At 41.1% G+C, this 23,870-nt stretch overlaps 1 protein-coding gene across 2 annotated transcripts; it reads left to right on the top strand.

Moving 5' to 3' along the window:
• Positions 1-522: 522 nt before the first annotated feature.
• Positions 523-21,769, top strand: eea1 (early endosome antigen 1). 2 transcript variants are annotated; one of them, XM_084735162.1, is made up of 30 exons: positions 523-681; positions 3,902-3,979; positions 4,083-4,195; positions 4,294-4,348; positions 4,438-4,503; positions 4,624-4,654; positions 4,736-4,840; positions 5,069-5,190; positions 5,929-6,084; positions 7,352-7,366; positions 7,642-7,758; positions 10,174-10,512; positions 10,798-10,947; positions 11,236-11,355; positions 12,035-12,238; positions 12,503-12,703; positions 12,895-13,008; positions 13,181-13,336; positions 13,429-13,568; positions 13,813-14,143; positions 14,262-14,363; positions 14,456-14,654; positions 14,805-14,983; positions 16,084-16,269; positions 16,364-16,495; positions 17,353-17,538; positions 17,635-17,873; positions 19,504-19,624; positions 19,785-19,883; positions 20,657-21,769. In XM_084735162.1, exons 1-30 carry the CDS (start codon positions 658-660, stop codon positions 20,777-20,779), a joined length of 4,203 nt encoding a protein of 1,400 aa, XP_084591288.1. In that variant the 5' UTR covers positions 523-657; the 3' UTR covers positions 20,780-21,769. The 2 variants fall into 2 exon arrangements, with proteins under 2 accessions (XP_084591288.1, XP_084591289.1); XM_084735163.1 differs by lacking the exon at positions 7,352-7,366.
• The last annotated feature ends 2,101 nt before the right edge of the window (positions 21,770-23,870 follow it).

Genomic DNA, 23,870 nt, shown 5'->3' with positions numbered 1-23,870 from the left:
AACAGCAGCACCCTGACTCTGTTCAACCTGAATGGAACTGAACCTCAATTAGTATCCTTGGTAATATCTGAGGCTCTCCTCCTGTTTCGTATCAATATGGCTGCCATGAAAAAGGTCCATTGTTGTTACAATTGAATGTACATTTAGTATGTATTGACTGAATTTATTTATTTATGTTTCATAGGGGAACAGCCCCTCCCATCATGAGCAGGAAAATATGACAGGAAGTTATGATCGGTGTGTTGGTCAGATTTTTTTTGTCAACAATCCAGAAAGAGAGCACAAATTATGTGATAAATTCAGTTTATTCACTATTATTTGCTCTTATTCTGAAGGAGCATGGGGAAGATTAACCATTTTTTCTATTTGTGCATGTGTGAAATATTTTGCTGTGCACCATCATGTTGTGTAAAACCAAAATAAAAAAATAAAAAGTTTACTGATAATCCCCATCGCCACATTTTTAATCAGTATTACAGCACTTTATGTCATCTTGAATGTAGCCATGCTGTGTGTCCTGCTTTTTAACCATCCTCTCCATGACCCGCCCATTCGCCGCTGCTGCCTGAGCTCGGTCAGGTGTTCGTTGTACAGCGACGTAAACTTTGCATTGGGAAGACTGGTTGGATTGTGTCCGGGACAAACACAACCGAGGCCATGCTAAGACGGATACTTCAAATGGTAAGCCTCTGGTGCAACAAAGTCAACCGTATCGCTTTCGTTAGGCTAAAACCATTCGTTTTTCTTGGGAGACACAGGCCTATCCTTGTCTGTTTTCACGACGGAGACGCACCTTTTATAACACAGTGTGTTGCGGGTGGGCGGTGTTTTTGTTTTTAGCCAACGGAAGTTTCTCGAGTGGAAAAAATCCGCCTCTCCGTCAGATTCGAGTGATCATATCGAGCGCTCCTTGTGTGGGAGCTAGCCATTAGCTTAACCGCTAACTCGGTTCGGTTGATTGATGCTACTGTTGACAGGGATGTAGCAAGCTGGTACCTGTCTATTAAGCAGTGGCAGGCTAATGAGCTAACGTGTCCAACTTGTCAGGATTAATCGAGTAATGAATGACTTGGCTAACTAACGTGCTTGGTGTCTGACTCATTTAATTTTCCTAGTTTCCGTTTCATGGTTAGCTAGCTATGATATAGCAGTAGGTTAATTCAGGTCATGTCTAAACGATAACTCGAGACTCGCGAAAGATCTCGCGAGAGGTAGCATTTACGTCTAAATCATGATATTGCCCTAAAAAAACAGACACATATTTTCTGTATCCAAACCTTCCCACAGTTTAACCATAGCGCTTGCCACATTATTAATTGTTTTAAGTCTGTACAAGGTGCACAATGACACAATGCTGGAACAACACGTACAAATCTCGCGAGAATTTTGTAAATCAAGGGTTCCCTTCTAGACGTGACCGTTAACTCAGCGTCTACTCATCCTCACATGCTAACGCTGACGTTAGCCACAGAGTGATTGTTGGGAAATACTGTGCCAGTTCGCTGACCGTAACATGAAAAATGTGTTTTGATTAATTGACCTTGTATTAATGTTACTGATGACATGGGGCTTGTCAACTTGTTACTAGTGGTGCATGAGTGAGTAACAGAGGGTAGCTGCTTAGCTAGCCTCTATGTAGGACTACATTTCCCACAGGGCAGTGCCAACGTTAACTGCACCACTGTGTACACTTTGAAGTCCCGGCCTTGTAACCAGGAAAATTCACCTTTAAACGCTATGCATTTAGGTCAGGAATTAACAGACAGGGACCTGTAACCTTCATATGGTTTTACGGCAAACGTTTAAGAATCCAAACGAGATGACAGTATGCGAAGAATCACTGTTTTGCTCTGTCGCCCCTAACATAATCCTGCACCCTAGCAGCTTGTTAATTAATCAAACCATGTAACTATCAAAACAGACGTCATCACGGGCTTACAGGAAACAGTTTGATTAAAGAGAGTCCATTCTCTCATACAGTGGTTATCAATTTTCTTGGGCCCAAGATCTTAAGACACAGCTTTATTTATGTCCGTACAAGATAACCTCTATAACACGTGTTCTCACCCTCATCACTGTACATTGTTTATTTGAATTTACTGATGCAAAACATAATTTGGCAAATAACTATATTGCTCGTGAAATGTTTGCTAACAAAATAATTTAAGAATTAATTTGAAATTAAAGCAGCAACACACCCATTCAAACCAGACTCATCACAAAATGAAAAATGACATAAACATTTGCTGTGTCGTGTTAGAGTTATTCTAAAAATCAGCAAATTTTGATCAAAGGTGATAAAGATCTGATGGAGATTTCATCATGTTTTAAACTCTAAGCTTAATGGTGTAGCAGGAAGACAAAAATCACATTGTCTATGTATTTTAAGACTGTTTGATGAAGTCCCTAAAAAGAGTAAAATTGTCATTTATGCGAATGCCTCTGTCTTTATTTTACTTTTTGTGGTTAGTATAATTTTTATTTTGGTAAATGTAATGGCATTTTATGTATGCAGTTTGTGTGAGTTAGGTCAAAGGTTGTTCTATGATGCAAATGCTGAGCCTGCCTTCAAAGTGGTGTTTATCAGGCCTCCGAAAGATTCAAAGTCTCCCTCCCAACACACACACACACACACACACACACACACACAATCCCACGTAATCACCTGATTCATTCATGCAGACTGTCACCAGTCCAAATAAACCCTTTTTGTGAATGGACCACCAGTGGCACATCAGCTTCATGTGTTTGTGCTTCAGGCCAGTTGCCTGGGCTGATTTGAAGTGACCTCACTCAAGTCTACTTCTCCCATGTAATGTAAGGCTGTCTCCAAATACAGTGCATCTATGAAAAGAACAAGTGAGGCCTGTGAACACAGATGGGACACACTGCACATGCTTTTGCAGGGGTGCTGCAGCAGTCATAGCTTTGTGGCTGCTGAAAAAAAATCAGATGACATCTGGCCAATGTTTGCCAAAGTCATTGGAGACTCTGAAACAAAGTGAAATAAGTTTCTATGGTAGGATGAGATCTAAGTGGAGCATTTGGACATCATACTTAGCGTGTTAGTGGGAGCATCGTGCGGTGGGTTTGCTGGCTAAGTCTAGACCTCAATCCAGTGGAGAATTTGTGGCTGGATTTGAAAATTGCTGTTCACTCATGATATTCATGCAACATGACAAAGCTTTAGCGGTTTTACAAAGAAGAATGAGAAAGAGTTGAACCGTTACAAAGACATATCCATATACATATAGTGTTGTCATGTAATGTCATGGTACTGGAATTTCTAACTTCAATGCAATATTTCGGAAAAATAGTGATATTCAGTATAATTTTTTGCAGTGAAGAACTGACACAACATTCTCTTTTGATGACACTTTTAAATATAACTAAATTATCTAATTAAATAAGATTAGAAATTAAGTCAAGTTAGTAGTACTGTGCATTAAGCACTGCAGTGTCAACAAGTTAATTCACGTATGACCATTATCAAAGGAGGCGGGGCTATGTGTGCACTGCAGCGGTGTGTCTGTCAGCTTGCTGTCAGATGGAAAAGAGTGAGAAAGTACAGCTGGTACTGTTGTAGAGATAGTGTGAAAAATGAGTATTGAACTGGTGGCACCACATACTACAGTGCGATCATTTCATGATACAATTCCCTTTTCTGGGAAACCTTGCTGTTCTTTTGTGAAATAGATTTCTGTTCAGCATTTACCAACATGCAAACATTGCAAACAATACAAGTAAAGAACACAAACATCAAAGTCAGGGGTGTATATTTGTGCAATGTTCCAATATCCCGGGAATATAGCACATTAATTTATTGTGCATAATTATCTGTATTTTGTGTACATAGTGCTTTATACATTTAAGATAATCATGTCTCTTTTCTCCTCCTCAGACTCCTGGGAAGGGAGGCTCCCAGAATGCAGAACCAGAGCAGCCCAGCACAGACCTTAACCATGATCAGACGTCTGAGGTAACGTGGATGCTTAGTTTATCTTAATTGACAACTTGTAGCTTTTTCCATCTGTTTGACAAGTTATATCACATGGTTGAAAATGGTGTGTTTCTTTGTCCAGGGCTTCATCTGTCCTCAGTGCATGAAGTCTCACAACTCTGCAGAGGAGCTGTTCAAGCACTATGAGCTGTTCCATGATACTGGAGACCTGCCCGCTCATGTGGCCCCCACTCGGTGAGAGAATGATCTTACATTAATTATGACAAAGACTACATGGTGCACTTGACAGAATTTGACATTTTGCGTTTTTGTGAACACTCTTTTCCTTTTAGGGAGGACCTTACAATGTTGCGGCAAGAGGTTCAGGACCTGCATGCTTCTCTCAAGGTACATTTGAGTTTTTGAACCAAAAAGAGGTGTGTAAATGGTTAAATAATACAAAGACTTGATTGTATGTCTGTTTTCAACCTGATTAGGAGGAACGATGGTTTTCTGGGGAGCTCAAGAAAGAATTGGACAAAGTCCAAGGACAACTGAAGCAAGTAATTCATTCAACATATTTCATAAAATGTTGCCTATCTGAATAAAATACTGTTTAATCCGCCATCATGGCAATGTTTTCTCTTACTGTACATGTTTCTCTCTTTGCCTCGATTCCACAGAACGATGGACAGATGGACTCGGAGGATTCAGGTAGGGGATATTATATTTAAAATCTCTGAGAAATTGATAGAAAACATCGGTATCTAATATGTAGTGCACTTTTCTCTTCAGTCCTCGAAAGGAAGCTGAATGAAGCGGAGACAGAAAAGTTCAACATCAAGCAGATGAAAGACCTGTTTGAGCAGAAGGCTGCCCAGCTGGCCACAGAGATAGTAGGTTAGTGTGGGGCCGGGGAACTGGGAGGCGTGTGCCTCATTTACTACACCACTGTTAAACTCAATCCATCCATTGTGTTTTATCTTGTGTAAGTTGTTCAGTCTTGGTTTGGCACAGCCTTATGGCATTTGCGTTTTCCTCTAATCAGTTTTCACAAGTGAGTTTTTTGTGTTGTTGTGGTTTGGATATCATTAAATTGACTTTTTAAAAAATTGTTGAATCCAACAGACCTGAAGTCCCGCTATGATGAGGAGAAGAGCCTAAGGGAGGCTGCTGACCAGAGGCTGGCCAAATTGAATGAACAGCTACAGAAAGAGAAGCAGGAGAATGAGAGACTCCAAACAGAACTGGTATAGCACACACTAAGTTTCTTCTCATTAGGCTTGATACTACATTGTGTATAACTTTTTTTTGTGTGTTCTCTGGAGTTTGAAAGAATAACTTTGAATCAACACCATGAAATCAGTTTGGCTCTGAGCTGCTGGTGGTAAAAGAATCAAAGCAGATCGTACCCAAACAATCCCTTCACTGTTGCTGTGGAAACATGAAACAGAACTTCCTTTAAAGAATTTTTATCAAAAGGTCTAAAACATGCTTTAAATTAAAGTTATGTTGTGCTTTTATGCAGCGTTGCTACAGGTCCTTTTGTCTTAACATATCTTAAAGTCACATCTACTAAAAAAAGGCCCTAAAAATATTTAATAGTCTTAAATTGTGTTTGGGAAGATCTTAAATATATATATATTTTTTTTATTGAATACTGTAAAAATGGTCTAAAATTCACTCCATGCCTCAACATTTAATCTTTGGCAACCATCAGTCCAATCTGCAAGAGAAAGTTGACCAGATACATTATGAATACAGACTGTCTGTACACTAAATGAGACAAGATGGCATCTACCTATTTATTTAAAATCCATCGAGCCTATATTAAACATCTTGTATTGCGCATGTGATGAAAAGATACCAAGACTATTCATATGCACATCGACAGCTCAGCTATTGCTATGGACATATAGTTTTGATAAAGCCTGTTGTCCCCACTGTCTGTCACAGCTTTAACACAGTGCCTCTGCTCTGCCCTCTAGCTGCAGCGACCGGGAGTGGAGGATGTGGAGGTGCTGCAGAAGGAGCTGGTGCAGGTCCAGACACTAATGGACAGTATGACCCGCGAGAGGGAGGAGGAGTCTGAACGTCTTAAAAACCACTACGAGCAGCTGCAGGCTAATTACACTACCTCAGAGGTGAGGGGGATGAAACACTGAATGTGTTGAAGGTCAAATGTACTTAGGATGATAGTATAGTTGTTATTTTAAACCGTTTCCATTTCACTCATCATTTGCTCAGGCCACACACTGTGCTTATTAGCACAAATGGCTCTTAAGACTCTTAAATAGCTCTGAAATAACAGTTCCACTGCACTATAGTTATGTCATACCAGATAGCTTTGTTCCCATTCCTAATTCTCACTAATTAATGCCTGGTGAATAATACAGCCGCCTTACTTCCTGCATTTTTCATCCAGTGCCCTGAACCCTTTTCTTCTGCATATCCTGGCAGATCATCTCAAAGATAGTTCTCATTTTTTACACACTGGAGAACCACATTCTGAATATGTTTGAAAGCTGTCTGGTTTTTGATTATGTAATAGCTCTCAAGATTATAAGTGCTTTATAACTTTGTTGCAGTCTGTAAGTAGTCTGAAACCGTAGTTGTAATTAACTGAGCTTTAAGATTCACGGTATGAATACATCAAAGGTTTTGCAGTCAGCAGCCAGTTTCCAGGTCAGGCATCCTGTGCCTCTGCAACAGTGCAGCGCAAACCAAACCAAACCAAACCAAACCCTCTTTGTACAGAACAGGGGTTCTGAAATTTGTTACTCAAATGCCCGCATCTGATTTTTAATCCAGGTCAAGTTCAGGACAGTCAGTAGAGTCAAAATACACTAGAGCCTAGTGGAAAGAAAGACAGTTTAGGGGCTGATAGTTATTTCTCTGGTGTAAAGTCAATGCTTGGACTCAGCAGCAACAACTAAAGCAGTTAATGTTGCTATGACAATGATGTCAGAGATATTGAAATAGGCCTTTAAAACCACATTCATGTGGGGACAGGATCCGCAGCTGCACTGTATATTCAGTGTCATTAACAATTTTTTGATGAATAGAAAATGTATTTCAAAATAAAAAAAACTGATATGCTTCATAACATGTTGTATAAATAGGACAGGAGGTATGGGCGGGCTCTGGATTAACTTGCCAGTTGGTCCACATCTAGGCCTCGGTCTGGACTGCTGCCATAGCAGGATGTTGGCGTAATCAAGTGCAGTAAATCTGTGATAAATTGGATTATTTGTTCTGTCATCCCAGTAGCACCTTGCTCTGTGTTGCAGATTGGCCTTGTGCAGTATCATGTATCGTGACTTACCTTTTGTCTGTGTCTCTCTTTCCCTCCCCTTCTTCTTCTGCTCCTTACATACTGTATCCTTCTCCAATACTCACTTAATCTTCAAGATTCGTAAACTGGAGGTAAAATATGTTGTTTCAAGTTGGCCCCAAATTTGGTTTCATCCTTTTGAGTTTTTCTAAGTTTGAAAAGTTCTTCAGAAAGTTTTTGTGTGTACCACTTCATATTTTTGTTGGGTTTTTGTACACCTGATGTCTGGATGTTACTAATCCATGTTGTGCCTGGTTTTCTTTTTTATTTCAGTCCTTCACAGTGGTGCTTCAGTTCTGTCAATGTACACTCAACTTGCAAACTTGCTTGCAAAAAGAGGGTAACTTGTGTGTCTGTTTTATTGCAGATGACCGTATCCCAACTAAAGGCAGAGCTGGAGAAGGGTCCGCAGGATGCAGCTGTCTACACACAACAGATCCACGAGCTGCAGAGTAATCTGAATCATTTGCAGCAGCAAAGCCAGGTGACACACACACACACACACACACACACACACACACACACTAAACAACTACAATTATCATAGTAACCCAAAATAAACATCAAAAACTTGTCTCAAATCATGCTATCATCATCATCTACTTACGACGTCACTGCTCTGTTATAATATTAATAATATCATAACAGTCTGTACTGCTACTTTAAGCCATTTTGTCACTCATACATTGCCATCAGAGTAAACAGATAATGTAAAATGGACGAATGACAACATCAGATGAGATGGGATAATGTAACATTATGTTACCGTAACAGCAGTGGTATAGAAATTACTTTTAACACATAATGCTTTGGTGGGCATGGTGCTGTCATGTTGTTGCTACAGTGACAGCTCTGATAAGTCCCAGACCCCACCCTGCCAAGTTTGAAGTTGATTGGATGAACGGTTCTTGAGATATGCTAATTAAATACATACAGACATACAGACAGAGATACCTTCCTCTATAATTGGATTAGATTGTGTAGGATTTACTTTTACTCCAGTAATTTTAACAAGCCTTGCCAGAGGCCCCTCAAGTGCAGAACATGCCATCTCAGTTTCTGTAAACCTTCCTCTGTTGCTCAGCATCAGGCCTTGTCACAACGCCCTGCTGTCACCAGCCTTCTTTGGCAACCATGACATGTTGATAAAATAAATAAATAAATAAATAAAAAAAATCACACGCAGACCTATAATTAAACCAGCAGGGGGGGATCTCTGCCGTACCAGCTCTGTCACTTGGGGTGAAATGCAATCACAGGTAACTGTGCTGGTGAAATGGGAACTGAGGAATGAGGCACAGGCTTCCCGCCAGAGATTAAATCCTCCCATGTCAGGCACATCAATGCCATCCCAGCCAAGTAGGTTTCCGGGTAAGAGGGGGGGATTACAGCGCTGGATCTACAGAATGATGCCCTCTGCACCATGCCTCTCCTCGCAACAGGATACCCTGAGACCTGATACAGATACTCATCACATGAGAACAGACACAAAAGTGATTCAGCAGACAGTGAGACACAGAGGACCAGGACTAAGAACAGACAGGTGAACAACCGCAGGGCTTTCATTGGTCTGTAACTCCAGGATTAGAGAGGACAGACCCAGCAGGGAGCGGTGACAGTGACACGAGAGAATGATGGCAACAAGACCATGAAAAGGAAGAGGGTTGAACAAAAGAAGAGTGGGTAAAAACAGAACATGTCTAGAGAGGGTTGATAATGTTTCCCAGCTGCTGTGGTGCCTGAAGAGGTTTATGGGGGGTCTGTGACGTCCAGGTGCCCTGTCACGCTCCCTAGTTAACAGCACGCTCCACTATTAACAACATTGTGTTCTTTATCACCCTGTTGCCAAGTTTACTGCCAACGCCAAGGCAAGTGCTCTGCACATAGCGCAGTATTGCAGGTCTCGTATTGTAAACCTTCCCCTAGAAATGCCATACCTCACCTTACTCTTGACTCCTGACAGACGACTGTTCTTTTCCATAGCTTATATAACATGGGTTAGGGGTGTTTGTGCCTTGTTGCAGCTCACATCACGCCAACCGTTTAATTTAGAAAAGACAAATGGATCATGTTCCACTGTGAATTAAAAACTCAAACAATTCCCAATGAAAGGTAGTTTTTATTTGATGTAAGGTTGTATAAGCCACTCATCGTTAGGAGAAACAGAGAGAGGCCACAGAACGGGACGGGATCAGCAGCAAAAGGTATTTTAACCATGTAAAAAAAAGCCCACCTTAAAAACTAAATATCAGTTTAGGTGAAGCTATATTTAGAATATTTTTACATTGCCGTCAGATGATCTATCAATCATTCTGAACCAACCAAACTCCAAAGGTGAAATCACTAATTTTACCTTGCAGAAGATGGGAGTTTGTGGTCCATCGCTGCCTAGATGTGTTTATTTTTTAAATTTATGATATTGTGTGACTTCTGTGAATCCAAACAATCCTTTTAAAACACCAGTCATACAATAACACAAACAAACTAACGTATCAAGGCAGCTGACCAGTAACTCCTGTGTTCTGCAAGGTAAAATTACTGATTTCACCTGTGGAGTTTGGTTGATTGGGAGAGAGTGAAAACTGGCTTATAACGGCCATTTCCTGACATTAAAGGCTGTCTGAAAGCAAAGTAAAGAAGTGAGAGTATTCTAATACAATTCCTATATAAGTCCACTTCAAAGACTCTTAAGTGTTCCTTTAACGTCTGAAACACTGTCAATCTATGTTCTTTTCCATGAGACCCTGCTCCCAGAAATCAGAAAAAGCTTTTGGCTTTTGTTTTGTTTTTCACTGATTTGCTCACTGGCATTCAATTCTACTTCTGGACATCTTTCACCCCCATAATTCCCAAATCTCTGTGTTCTTTTGCTGCATGTTGTCCTCTCTTCTCCTCATAGAGCCTGTCTGAAAAGCTTGCATGTAAGGAGAAAGAGAATCAGGAACTGGAGGAGCATCTTGGAGCAGAGAAGGCGGCTAAGAAGGAAGTTCAAGGCAGTCTGAGGGAGAGGGATCTGGAAGTTCAAGAGCTCCAGGCTCGAGCCACGGGGGCCGAGGCCTCCCTGCAGAAGGCCCAGGCAGAGCTCGGAGAGAGGGCCACGGAGGTGGCAAAGTTGAAGAGTGAGATTGGGGAGCTGGAGGTGAAGCACGCAGAGCTTAAGGTTGAGAGGAAACAGTTGGAGCAGCAAAGGGAAGAAAAAGAGAGCTATGGTGCTCTGCAGCAGACTGAGATCAGTCAGGTAAGTAGGGCGGACGAAGGTCACACACAGACTACTGCAGACAGGATGACATACTGTAACAATAAATAAACAGAAGGGTGACAAAAGAAGAAAACAACATTAAAGTGCTGATTTTGTTCATTACAACTACAAGGTGGGTGATATATTAAAGGGCCCATAGTGGAAGCAGAGAGGGTTATTTTGAGTATTCCAGACATTCCTTTTGCCATATTTCTTGCTGTTATTAATGTTGACAACTTGTGTTCTCCATCTTAATCATCATCCCTCTTTCTGCTCTTTTCCTAGCTGCACGCCAAACTGCTGGAAGCAGAGAGGCAGCTGGGTGAGGTGCAAGGTCGCCTTAAAGAACAGAGGCAGCTGTCTGGGGAGAAACTAAAAGACCGTGAGCAGCAAGCAGCCGACCTGCAGCTCAAACTGTCCCGTGCTGAAGAACAGGTAGGCATCAGAAGAAACTGAATTAGTGTCACAGAACATCTCTCCATAAATGTGTGATTTTTGCATGTGTGTATTGTAAGATCTGGTTCATGCTGTGAGATCTGCAAGTGTAGTTCAGGTTAGATTTATTTGAGTGAACACAGTGGCATCAATAATCCATGCAGATAGGATAAACATAGGATAATAAAAGAACAAGCTAAAAACAATGAGATTCACAAAATGCTTATGAAGTTGCCAATTCATGCAGTGGAAAAGAAATAAAAGGGGTTCTCTGTTTTTCTTCTACAGTTGAAGGAGAGTGCTAGCAAGAACACAGACCTGCAACACCAGCTGGAAAAAGCCAAGCAGCAGCACCAGGAGCTGCAGGTGCTACAGCAAAACACCAATGGCAAACTCCGTGAAGCACAGGTACTGTCCACAAGAAAAAAAAAATCTCTGGTAACAAAACTGGACAGCTTAAATGTGCAAGAGAGGCTGTGCCGTACAGTGAGTTTTAAAACCACCAAATGTTTCTATTTGGAATAATGTGTGATATAAATTTAAGCTTGTCCATTGTGCTGTCCTGTATCATTAAAGGGCCCGGTAAGAATTGGAATATAATAATCATCAGTATGTTTTCATCAGTGTATAATAACCTTAAAGTAGGAATTGTTGTGTTTTCATTGCCTTAGAATGAGCCCTGTATATCTACAAAGAGTGCAGGTCCTCGTCAGGGTTATACAGTAGGCAAGAACGGAAAAAAAACAAACACTAGCTCTAGATAGGTCATCAGTTTTTGATTCATAATTGTGCAAGAACATCAAGAATAACATATTGCAGTTATCAGATATCTGTTGAAAATAGTCACAAAATAGTTTTTGGAAAAAAAAAAGAAAAAACATTTTGTGCAACCCTAATTATTATTATCTATATTTCACATTGTCCTGATAACATTTTCTCCATTCACAAACAAAAAAACTGGTGCAGTATGCCTGTGTGAAAACTGGTGTTTCCTACATCTTTATATATACCTCACAGACAACATAAAACCCCAACATGAAAACCCAGTGTAACCTTTCTGCTGTGCTGGCTTTCCTTCATGCTGTAGAATGACTTGGAGCAGGTTCTGCGTCAGATTGGAGATAAGGACCAGAAGATCCAGAATCTGGAGGCTCTGCTCCAGAAGAGTAAGGACATTGTGACTCAGCTGGAAACCGAAAGAGAGGACTTATGTGCCAAGATCCAGGCCGGGGAGGGAGAAACAGCTGTGCTCAACCAGCTGAAAGAGAAAAACCATGCACTACAAGACCAGGTGCGCGCACACACACACACACACACACACACACACACACACACACACACACACACACACACACACACACACACACACACACACACACGTAGTTCATGTTCATGTTGCAGTCAGTTTTCTGTAGTGATATGACAAAAGACACATGAACTAAAAGATGTACCATCAGAATTAAACCTGCAGCATAGATGAAAAAATATGGAACTGTTGGTCATTTTTGAGATGAGTGTGTGTGTATGTGTGTTTCTGTGTATCTGGGTTTTAAAGGTCACACAACTGACAGACAAGTTGAAGAACCAATCAGAGAGCAACAAGCAAGCCCAGGATAACCTCCATGAGCAGGTCCAGGAGCAGAAGACCCTGGTGCGTTCAGCCCAGGACCGAGCCCAAACCCTGGAGACCTCCGTCACTGAACTCACAGCCCAGCTCGCAGACAGCAAAGAGAAAGTAGCGCAGCTGGATGCTCAGGTAAGCCTCTTTGTAATGTATATTCAGTAACATATAGTGGGGGAGTTGATATTCAATCAGAGTACGTAGACTTTAAAATCTGTCATGGGTGGAGGGATCCAAAAACAGCATGTTGTCCCACAGATTTTATTATACAGTATTTTTGTAAATTTGTTTTTAGAGAATAACTGTTTGGGTCTGTTTCTCTTCAGCTAAAGGCAAAGACAGAGATGTTGTTATCTGCAGAAGCTGCTAAGGCTGCACAGAAGGCTAACTTGGAGAACAGCCTGGAGACTGCGCAGCATGCATTGCAGGACAAACAACAGGTTAGTGCTTTGTTTGTTTCATTTATGTTAAAATTTGTCTAAAACGCAACACATTGACCCTTGTAATGTGTCATATTTATTTCCTATGAAAATATCGATCATTCCTTTACTTATGTGTTCTTTTCTTCCTTTCCCCTGCTTTACCTGCACCCAAACACACCATCTTGTATAGGAGTTGAATAAAGTTCAGAAGAAGGTGGAGGAGCAGGCCCAAAGGCTCAAGGAGAGACAGGAGCAGAGCACACAGCTGGAAACCAGTCTGAAGGAATGCAAAGACAAACTGATGGCCTCAGAGCAGCGTATAGAACAGCTGGAAGGACTCAATAAGGTTTGTGTTTAGTCAAAATTCTTAGTCCTTGATGTTAGGAGAATTACTTAGAAGGTTTTTCCTCTTGTACTGATCTGTACTTGATCTGACAGAAATTGGAGTCTCAGGTTGGGGAGTTGCAGGCAACACGAGACCAGATGCAGCAAGAAGTGCAGAAGCTGCAGAAGGAGGGGTCCGAGGTTAAACGGACAGCAAAGGAGCTGCAGCACTCGCTCGAGGCAGAGAAAGCAGGGTGAGATAAACTACGTAATGGATAATGTACAGTGAGCGGGTCATTGTGGCAGAATAGCGTAATTCACCAATCAGAATCAGTAATTTAACAAAAGTGGTGTATTAGCTTTATTAAAATGTAAGGAATAAACTAATGTTTATGCAACAGTCACTCACCTTTGTAAGTGGATTTTATTGACATCCATAAGCTGCTGTTGTTGTTTTGCCACTGCATGATTAACATTAATTTCTTTTCCACTGTTAAGGGCTACAACACTACAAGAAGAATTAAAGAAAAAAGCAGCGGTTTTGAGTGACATTCAGCAGCAGCTGGAGCGCAGTCAGCAGGACAAAGCTGCTCTGAAGGTGAACCTAGACAAGGTGACCGAGGAGGGTAAGACCAAGCATGCAGAGCTAGACAGGAAAGCTCAAAGCCTGACAGCAGACTTACAGAAGGTCCAGCAGGAGAAAGAGGCTCAAAAGAAAGAGCTCACCTCTACGCAGGAGAGTCTAGGAAAGACTAAAAAGGCTCTGAAAGAAAGTCAGAGTCAACTGGACACGGAGAGGAAGAACCATAAGTCAGCAATGGAGGAGAAGGTAGGTCACTCCAATGTTCTTCTTCAAGTTTGGGGAAATTTGTCTTGCAACAAAGAGTAACAAGCCACCTGAGTACAACACCAGGATACTGACAACATTAATCTGTCCTAATCCTTAGGAAAAGTCAAATGAAAAGACCAGACAGGATCTTCTTAAGAATAACGAGGCCATCACCAAGGCACTGAAAGAATCTAAAGAGCAGTTGGAGCAAATGACAGAGGTAAGCTGCTTGGACAAAAATGTAATGGATCAGACATGATTGTTTTGAATGTAACACTTAAATACCTGCTGTGTTGTGTCCAAATATTTTAGGCAGAGAAAAAGTTGAAAGTGCAGCTGACGACAGTGGAACAGCAGCACTCAAAGACTCAAGAGGCGCTGAAGGAAAAAGAGAATCAGTTGGAGAAGCTGCGGGCACAACTTAAGACGGCCCAGGGGTCCTTTGAGGAGGAGATGAAGAAACTGAAGGGCCAAGTTGCAGAGTTACAGGAAGTTAATACAAAGAAGGCAAGTAGCTTTTCTTTTTTTTTTTTTTTTTTTTAGATACAAATACATGTTTTCTGCAGGATTGTTGTGAAGTAACTTATATAAGCCAGTGACATTCTTATGTCTCGTGTGTGTTTCTGAATGTGTGGTGTATTTGACTCCTGTCTCCAGGCAGGAGAGGAGACTAAGCTGAAGACGCAGGTGTCAGGGCTCGGCCAGGAGCTGGCCTCTGAGAAGAGTCGGACAACAGAGCTGCAGAAGGCCTTGGCACAAAGCCAGGAAAGCCTCACTAAGCTCCAGTCTGACTTCTACGGCAAAGAGTCTGAGGTCTCTGCCCTGCGTCAGGACCTGAAGGTAGGTTAATGCAGGAAGGGCTGGAGGAGTAGAGACTCATAATGGCTTCATTTAAGGCGGTTTTGTTAAATGTGGAATTTACAGTAAAGCTGTCGTGCTGCATCACTTTTAAAGATTTCTCAGAGGTGGTTTTATGTGTAATGTCAATTTTTTTCAATCTGGAAATTGCTCTAGTATTGAACACTGCAGCTGGCAGAAGTGAAATTCAGCTGCAATGAAATCCTCATGGGAAATTACACAGAGACAAATGAAAGATTGTTACTATTTGTGTCTTACAACATTATCAGCAGGATCCTTACAGGATATATCTTTTTGTTGAAGAGTAAGATATGTTTTGTTTAACCAGAAACTGCAATTTTATTACCGTCCTCAATGCCACCAGGCTTCATTTACAAAAACAGTAATATTATCATCACAAAACACACTTCATTCACGCATGACAAAAGCAAAATAAAACTCCCCAAAACCATCTTGATTCATCTTTCGACTGTGCTGACAATCATCAGCTCTGGTTTGGTTAAAATAAACTCTTAATTCACAGTGTCAGATGTGAAAATATTCTGTCTGTGCACACTGTTTCTCCCTGCTGCATCTCTGAAGTCTCACCTCTTTTCCTCCACTCCCACTATTTTCATCTCTAAATCTGTGAAAAACCAGAGTTGTTGATTGTTGGAAAAGTGGAAAGATGAACCAAGACAATTTTGGTGAGTTTTATTTTGTTTCAGTTCAGTTCAGATTTTAAATCAAGCGTAATAAAAATGATTACTTTCATGATATTGTCAGACACTTTTAAACCTTTTGGTAAAAGCAAGTACTTTTGATAGACTTACTGCAATGATTCGCAGTTACCCGTAGAGATTACACTGCTGTCCGTTTTGCTGCTGGTGGTTGCAGCTGTCTTCCTCAATACTGGATCAATTTCAAAATGTTTTGTCCCCATTAGTCACTAAGACAAAAAAAAACATGCTGATGATTCTGGACAGACTTGTTAAAATGTTTGCTCTTTTGAGCTGTTCCTGTAGTCCTGCATATAGCTTCTCTTATTGATGTCTGTCTTGACTCTCCTCACTGAGTAACTTGCGCCCCTCCTCTGACTGTAGGCTTCAGAGGAGAAGCTGAACCTGGCTCAGGAGGAGCTGGCTGCTAATCGAACCCACCAGACGGGTTTAGAGGCTCAGATCAAAGAACTGCAGGCAGGCCGGGGCTCATTGGAGCAGGAGCTGGCAAAACGGGACCAGAAGCTCCAACAGCAAGAACAAACCCTGAAGGAACTCCAGAAGCAGCAGGTTGGACTAACAGATGAACACATACAGATGTAAAACACTCATATGACTTGGTATGATGATAGTCACATATATTAAATTGTTCTTAATCACCTAGGGTCAAGTAAAGGAGGAGCTGGAGAAGGAGAGGAGTAAAGTGGAGGAGCTGAACAAAGCCAAGAGTGTCCTGGAAAAGAATAACACCAAACTGACTTCTGAATTAAAAGCACTGACAGAGAAGAGTGAGAAGGTGAGTCACTTCTCATAAGAAGCAGTAACTGGCAACAAAGGGCCTCATGCAAGAGCAAATCACATTATCGATGAACAGATTCTTGTCTTGGTCATCAATTTTCTCATGTTTTGAATCTATGAGCACATTTTACGAATGGTCCAGACTTTCCTGTCTGGGTCTCTGAAAACAGGACTTCAATCTCTGAAACCATTAAGTTCTTATTTTCACTCCCATTTTCGTGAATGAACGCTTCCTGACACATGGGACAGGAGGCAGAGCCTTGTATGGTATAGCTGAGGCATTAATTATGCTAATACATGATTCTCATGAAAATGCCCTCAAATTCATATAGGTGGACAGTTTACACACTTATATGAGTTAGGAGTGTTTACTGAATCTGACGCGGCACATTCAGACGAGCCCATCGTACTAAAAAAAAGTAAGAGAAATTTAAGATAAGAATATGAAAATGTTCTTGCATGATGTCTTTCTGTTGATTTAAAGGGGAATATACTCCAGAGAAGCTGTTAATAATATGTGTCAAAGCCTGGGCGGGAGACTGACATTTTATGTCCCATACTGGCTTACATGACCTGTTTCCCATGCTTTGTGTCTTATGTAAACAGCTTAACTCAGGGATACCGCAGGTCATCAGGGCCACATTCTTCAAAGTTATAAGCATGCTTGAGTCAACAATTTGACGTGAGCCTGGACTTTCAGCCCTTCAAAGCTGCCTTAAAATTGATCTGAAGCTCAAAGTTTAACCCCATCTGTAAACTCATTTTCAGAAATGAGGCACTGCTTTTGTCCTGAGAGAATGTTTGTAACCAGCCATCACATGGCCAAATATGGGCTACATTTTTATTACCTTTCAGGATCTGGGTGAGTTGCGGGAAGCCAAACAACTGTTGATCCAGCAGAAACTGGAGCTGCAGGGTCAGGTGGAGGCAGCACAGAGTTCCCTTGAGAAGGAGAAGAAAGAGCACCAGGCCACCACTGACAGCAGGAATCAGAGAGAGGAGCAGCTCCTTGCTCAAACCAAGGAAGTCCAGGATAAGTTGGTAGGTCCATCTGCTGAATCCCAAATAATTGGGAAACCAGATAATTGCAACTGATTGAATTAAATGTCCCATTCTAATCAATACTTCCTTCCAAAGTCGGCCGAGAAGCGTGCCAGAGAAGAGCTTGTGAAGCGTGGGGAGGAGGCAGAAGCTAAGATGAGTGTGCAGGTGACAGCTCTGAATGAAAATGTGGCCACGTTGAAGAGAGAGTGGCAGGGCAGCCAGCGGAGAGTCGGTGAGCTGGAGAAGCAGACGGACGAGCTGAGAGGCGAGATCGCTGTGCTGGAGGCCACCGTCCAGAACAATCAGGACGAGAGACGGGCTCTTTTGGAAAGGTGAGTTGATGTTGTTTGCCTTTAAATATGTCTGTGTTCTCGATTGGCCTTAAACGGTAGTTCAGATTATTTGAAGTGGGGTTGTATGAGGTATTTTTCCACGGTTGGCACATTACCTCCAGTAAATGGCACTCTGCACCCCCCCAGTTTGGAGAAGCAGCAGGAGTACCAGTGTGGGGAGTTAAGCACTGTAGCAATGCTGTGGAGAGGGTCGGAAGGAAAATGTATTTTAGCAGCCTAAAATATCTTTATCATTTTAAACCAAATATCGCTCTCTACAAACCAACCAGACTCCACCGTCAATTTTTACATTAGGAGAACACGAGTTACTTTTGGCGTTTTAAAACGTTAACTAACCGATGAAGGCAGTGATAGATCTGAAGCCCCCGTGTTCTACAAGGTAAAATGACAAAAGGAGTCTGGTTGAGCAAATGAGATATACGTATAATGGCAGTTTCCCATCGGAAAAGGAAGCTGACAGTAAAGCAGAGAAAATATTCTAGTGTTCACTTATATTGATATCGATTTTATTAGGTGGGCCTTTAAGTGGCTAAAATACACTTTCAGATTATCAAAAACATTTGCATCCAGTGCAGGCCTTGGAAGTCACCAGAATTTTCCAATGTATCCATCACATCCCTTTAAAACAAGCACTTGGTTTCAGTTCCAAGAAGAAAAAAAAAAACATGTAGGCTATGCGAACCTCATTTTGGTTTGATAACTTGATTAAAATCTTCTTTATTTTAAGAGCTGCCGCTGAACATTGCTTCAGGGTTAGTTTTGCCCACATCTCTCCTACAAATTTAAATTCGCTCATTTAGTCTCAATTTTGAAAGAACTTCATTTCCTTGTGCATAATAAATGATAATTAAAATGATGTGAAATTCATTATTACATTAGGGTGTTACACGTGCCTCCGCAGCACACTTCAGAACATTTAGAATCGTTAGGCAAGAAGACATCCATTAGGACAGATGTAGCAGAACATGGAGGGCTGACTACATGTGTGAGTCAGCAGGTTCAAGTCTATTATGTCTAAATTCTAAATGAAGGGAAGGCCATTTTACTCTGCACGTTTGATAGTTACTTATCATGTCTACAGTGCTGTTTTACACATTATATAAACTATGCTCAAGACTGTATCGCCTGCAAACATAAATTTCAGGTGAAGTTAACTGTGGTTTATCAGACGGTGGCTCTGCCCTGAATACAGCTCCTTCTTGTAGTGTATTGACCAAATCAACATGACATTGTGTTAACAACAGTCACTAGTAAATGATTCGAATTGCAGGGATATATAAAATCTGCAAATTTGTTTATTTTTGTTGTTGTTGTTGTTGTTGTTGTTATTATTTTTGTGTACCGTGTTGCTTTGCTAGCATCTTTGACAAACCACCCGACAGCAACGTCTAATCGCCAAAACCACTAGTTTTGGGTAAACTCCTGACATAAGAGAAAGCATAAACACGCATTTTAGATTATTTAAAATAAAAGTGGCTTAGATGACAAGTTATAACCCCTCTGAACAGAAAATATTAAATAACAAATCTATCGTGCAGCCCGTTGGAAATTCTCCTGAGCCACTAATCAAGGAACATGTACACAAAAATGTCCTGTGGCTGTGTTTCAGGTGTGTAAAAGGTGAAGGCGAGATAGAGAAACTGCAAGCCAAGGTGGTGGAGCTGAGGAGGAAGCTGGACGACACGACAGCAGCCATGCAGGAGCTCGGCAGAGAGAACCAGTCGCTCCAGGTCAGTTGTGAAACACTTGACAAATTGAAGAGAAAGCACAGTTATGACTGGCAGTGATGCACAGCAATTGTCAACAGTTTATCTTAGCTTATGTTTTATTGTATTATACTGCAAATAAAGTTAGATGCTGTGATTGTAACTCTGCTGTTGTTGCTTTTAGATCAAACAGTCACAGTCTCTGACCAGGAAGTGGGCCGAAGATCATGAAGTACAGAACTGCATGGCCTGTGGGAAGGGCTTTTCTGTCACTGTCAGGAAGGTAAGAATGGACTTAGTCTTAAAGGGATCATTCACGTTATTTCAGAGTGACTTTTTATGAGGTAGTTATGCATAGTCAGTATTTTACCCACACTAGATTGCAGTTGGCACACCCCAAATTTGGAGAAACAGTAAAAGTACTGGTGTAGAAAGCTGAGTAATGTACCACTGTGGGCAGAGTCAGCAGCAAAATGTATTTTAGTCATCTAAAACCATCAGTTTTAAGTGTATGCTATATTTAGAATATTTTCACCACTTTACATTGCCATGAGACAGCTTTTTGTCTGACAGTAAACTATCATTATTTAAGCCAAATATTGCTCTTTTAAAACCAACCAATCTCCATAGGTGACATTAGTAATTTTACCTCACAGAACACAGGAGTTACTGGTCTTCTGTGACCTTGATTGGATAGTATGTTTGTTATTGTGTGACCTCTGTGATTCACCAAAGTCACACAATAACACAAACACAGTAACATATCAAGGTGTTGGTAGATCAGCTAATCACTTGTTCTGGTAACTTGCAGGTGACTGATGGAGTTGGGTTGGTTTGGAGAGAACAATATTTGCTTTTCCAAACTGGGGGGTATCGACTGCTATCTACTATAGTTAATACACTGTTGATTGATAAGTAACTCATACAACCTCACATCAAAAAATCACTACCATGCCTTTAAGGATTGACACTTGCAGGCAATGGGACACATTTAATTAATTAATTTTGTAACATTAACACACACCATCTCCCTCCTCCTCCTCTGTGAATATCCAGCACCATTGCAGACATTGTGGAAACATTTTCTGCGCCGAGTGCTCATCGAGGAACGCCCTCACACCGTCCTCAAAAAAGCCAGTACGGGTCTGTGAGACATGCTTTGAGGAGCTCCAAGGCTGATTTCCTTCTCTCATCCCTTTTCTTCCCCCAAAACACCCTCCTTACCCCCTTTCTCTCCCCCTTCCTACTCCAGTGGGCAGAAGAAGGCGTGTCTTTGTCATATTTTAATGTGCACTATAAAGGACAGACCCAGTACAAGGACTCCCACCTGCATGTGACTTGTGGCTCTGTGTGGAGGGTGTTAACGTAGAGACACCAGAGCCATGTGATGGGAATTTTGGTGGGATTGGTTGGGATTGTCTGTATCTGTTTTTGTGCCTTTGCTACTCCTGTGGACTGCCAGAGAGCGGAGACAGTGAGAACTCAACACCATCCTTCTCTCTTTTAAGTTCATTGTTCACATCTCCATCGTTGTTTGGCGATTGCAAGGTGGCTCCTCTGTATGTTGTAAAATGTTTGGCATCGGGAGGTCGAAGGTCAGTGTGACACTGTGAGGGTGACCAGGGAAGTAAATATTGTAAAAGTGATGTTGAAAATCACTGCTGCCCTACAAAGGTACATGCAGGCAACTGTTTTGTCAAACTTGACATTTTCTGTGTGTAACTGCATAAATCTGATCACCAAGAAGTTAAAATTCAGATTTTTAGAGCAAGAAAACTAATCCGAAATCAGAAAATATTTTATTCAGTTTAACTCAGATACTGTATTTAATGCGGAAAATGTTTTTTGAAGAACATTTACTTCAAATTTGCCTTCGGGAAATTGTTATTTGTGCTCAAACAGAATTCCGTGCTGTCAACAGTTCATTTAGGCCTAAACCAAGGCGACCAGTTCTTGTTAGTTTATCAGCTGAAGTTTGATGTTTGTGGAAAAGATTTAAAGCTACAGTTGATAGCTTGTATAAAAATAACTTTTTGTCGTATTTGCTCGTGAGACAGATATGTGAGAAAATTTGGTTCCACTCTGTCTTGGTAATCTCCACACCCGAACAAAAACAACATCGACCTGGGACAGGCAAAGAGGACGTTAGATACCGTTGCTTTGGGTTGGAAGTTGTGTTGTTGTTGGTGGTGACAAATACATTACCTGGAAATTCAGTAAGGTAATTAAATATGTTAGGATATGTCACTTCTGGAGGCAGACTGAAAAGAGAATCATCAGCCCCTATTTCTTTAATTCCTTTATGCAATGATGCCAGTTGATGATCAGCAAAGACATAATTGCTCACCTGACTGGAGAGAGGATTTAGGTTCCTAATAGTTCAAAAGTGATGTGGGTTTTATGCATTTAAACTGGCAAAGACCTCAGAATTTGTATTGACCACTAGTCAAACTGAGTGTTTTCACCCAGAAAGGGGTGGAATCATTACGCAGGAGCAGAGAACCTGTTTGGGCTGCTTTCATCCAATCAGGCATAGCGTAAAAAGCTGTTAGGAGCTCTAGGATTTTCTTCACATATTATTCGTCTCATGTACAACTGTCAGGATGTAGTGACAGTTTCAGCAAATATGACTTCTTTTTTTTAAATTACCAACTGTAGCTTTAATGAAAATATAAAGTAGAGATTTTAAAAGAAAGATTATATATTACGTTTTGTAAATTCACACCGGGAAAGAGCACTAGATCCTTTTTGTACAGTGTATTACAGCAGAAGTGAAATAGTGAGATTTTAGGATCTTACTCTGTACTATAAAACTGTAAAAAAAAAAAAAAGAAAAGAAAAAAAAAAGAAAAACAAAACAGAACAATTAATCAGTCCATTTATGCACCAGCGATTTTCTGTATAGGACTTGAGATCAAATCGAGTTACTGCATGTTTCCTTTGTGTGGCAGCGTGTTTGTGTATTTGTTGAAATTAATGTTTTCAACCTAATTTCATGACCAAAGAATGTCAGCAGGCAGCAGGAATACAGCCGAGATGAGTTTGTTTCATATTTCAGTATTTTTTATAAGTGTCTCGTTGAAAGCTTTTGAGTTTTAAATCACAGGGTCCTACATTTTTATCTTGAACACGGCATGTCTGACCATCTGAGAGGCTTTTATGTACAGTCCGTTGTTTCTTGCTGTGCCACATTTCTCTTTACGTGTTCATTTCTGCGAATTGTGGTGCTTTCTGCAGTCATCGAAGGTGCCTGCATGTTTATTTTATTTTTTTTCCCCTGCTGCTTGTCTCCGCTCGACAGCACTGACTACTGCTGGAGCTGTGTGTGTGTGTGTGTGTGTGTGTGTGTGTGTGTGTGTGTGTGTGTGTGTGTGTGTGTGCTCTGCTTTGAAGCAATAACTGTGGCTGTGTTGCTGTAACAGAGTGTGTGTTTTAGTGTTTTAGACCTGCTGTGTTCGTCTGCTGAGATGCACTGTATGAATGTGGGCTGCTCAGAACCTCAGTATCTCTCTGGCACATTGTTCGGGGATGACGGTGCTGCTTTCAGGTGCAGCCGATAGTGTCGGTCCTGAGGACACTGTAAAAGTGAATTCCTGCTTTGTATAATTTATAATTGTTGACAGATTAAGATCTTTTTGTGCAATTGTCTAAAGACCGGAGCAGGCGATGAAAACACTGTAAGCCAGGCGACAACACAGGCTGTCATAGCATTTTGCAAAGAAGCAGCTTGTTTCAGACTTTGGATTATCAAATTAACTCTTTATGCTTAAAAAATGAACCATCTCAGTTGCTATCTCTCAAGAACACCTGTCTCTTTTTGTGTTGCATTGATTTTGTTATGTCTACCTCAGATTGGCACAGGAAAAGCACTATTTCTAAACCTTAGAGATCACAAGTATTGTGTCATTGCCTGCATTTGATCAAGGTGATTTATCTATCAAGCTGTACAGTCCCTTCAAACCTAGAGAGATGATTTGCACCTTATTGTATTCTGGGCTCGTGCGTATGAGAACCCAGCCACAAACGTAGGACCACTGACTTTATACAGGCTTCAGCATTTCTAGCCCTGACGTACTTAACTGCTCATTAATACTAAGGCTGTCATAATTATCTTTGTAAATGTTTGTAATGAAAGAGAAAAAGGAAATATATAACACTCGTGGATGTAGACAACATGACATGACAACAGTGAAAAATCTGTGTGGACTCATCAGTGTCTTACTCATTTTTTACGAAACGGCACCACAGACGTGCGCACACTGAATTGTGG

This window comes from Lutjanus erythropterus, chromosome 13 (assembly GCF_056507025.1).
Source record: "Lutjanus erythropterus isolate fLutEry1 chromosome 13, fLutEry1.hap2, whole genome shotgun sequence".
In the NCBI taxonomy this organism is placed as follows: Eukaryota; Metazoa; Chordata; class Actinopteri; order Lutjaniformes; family Lutjanidae; genus Lutjanus; species Lutjanus erythropterus.
This window is presented reverse-complemented; position numbering and strand designations above follow the sequence as displayed.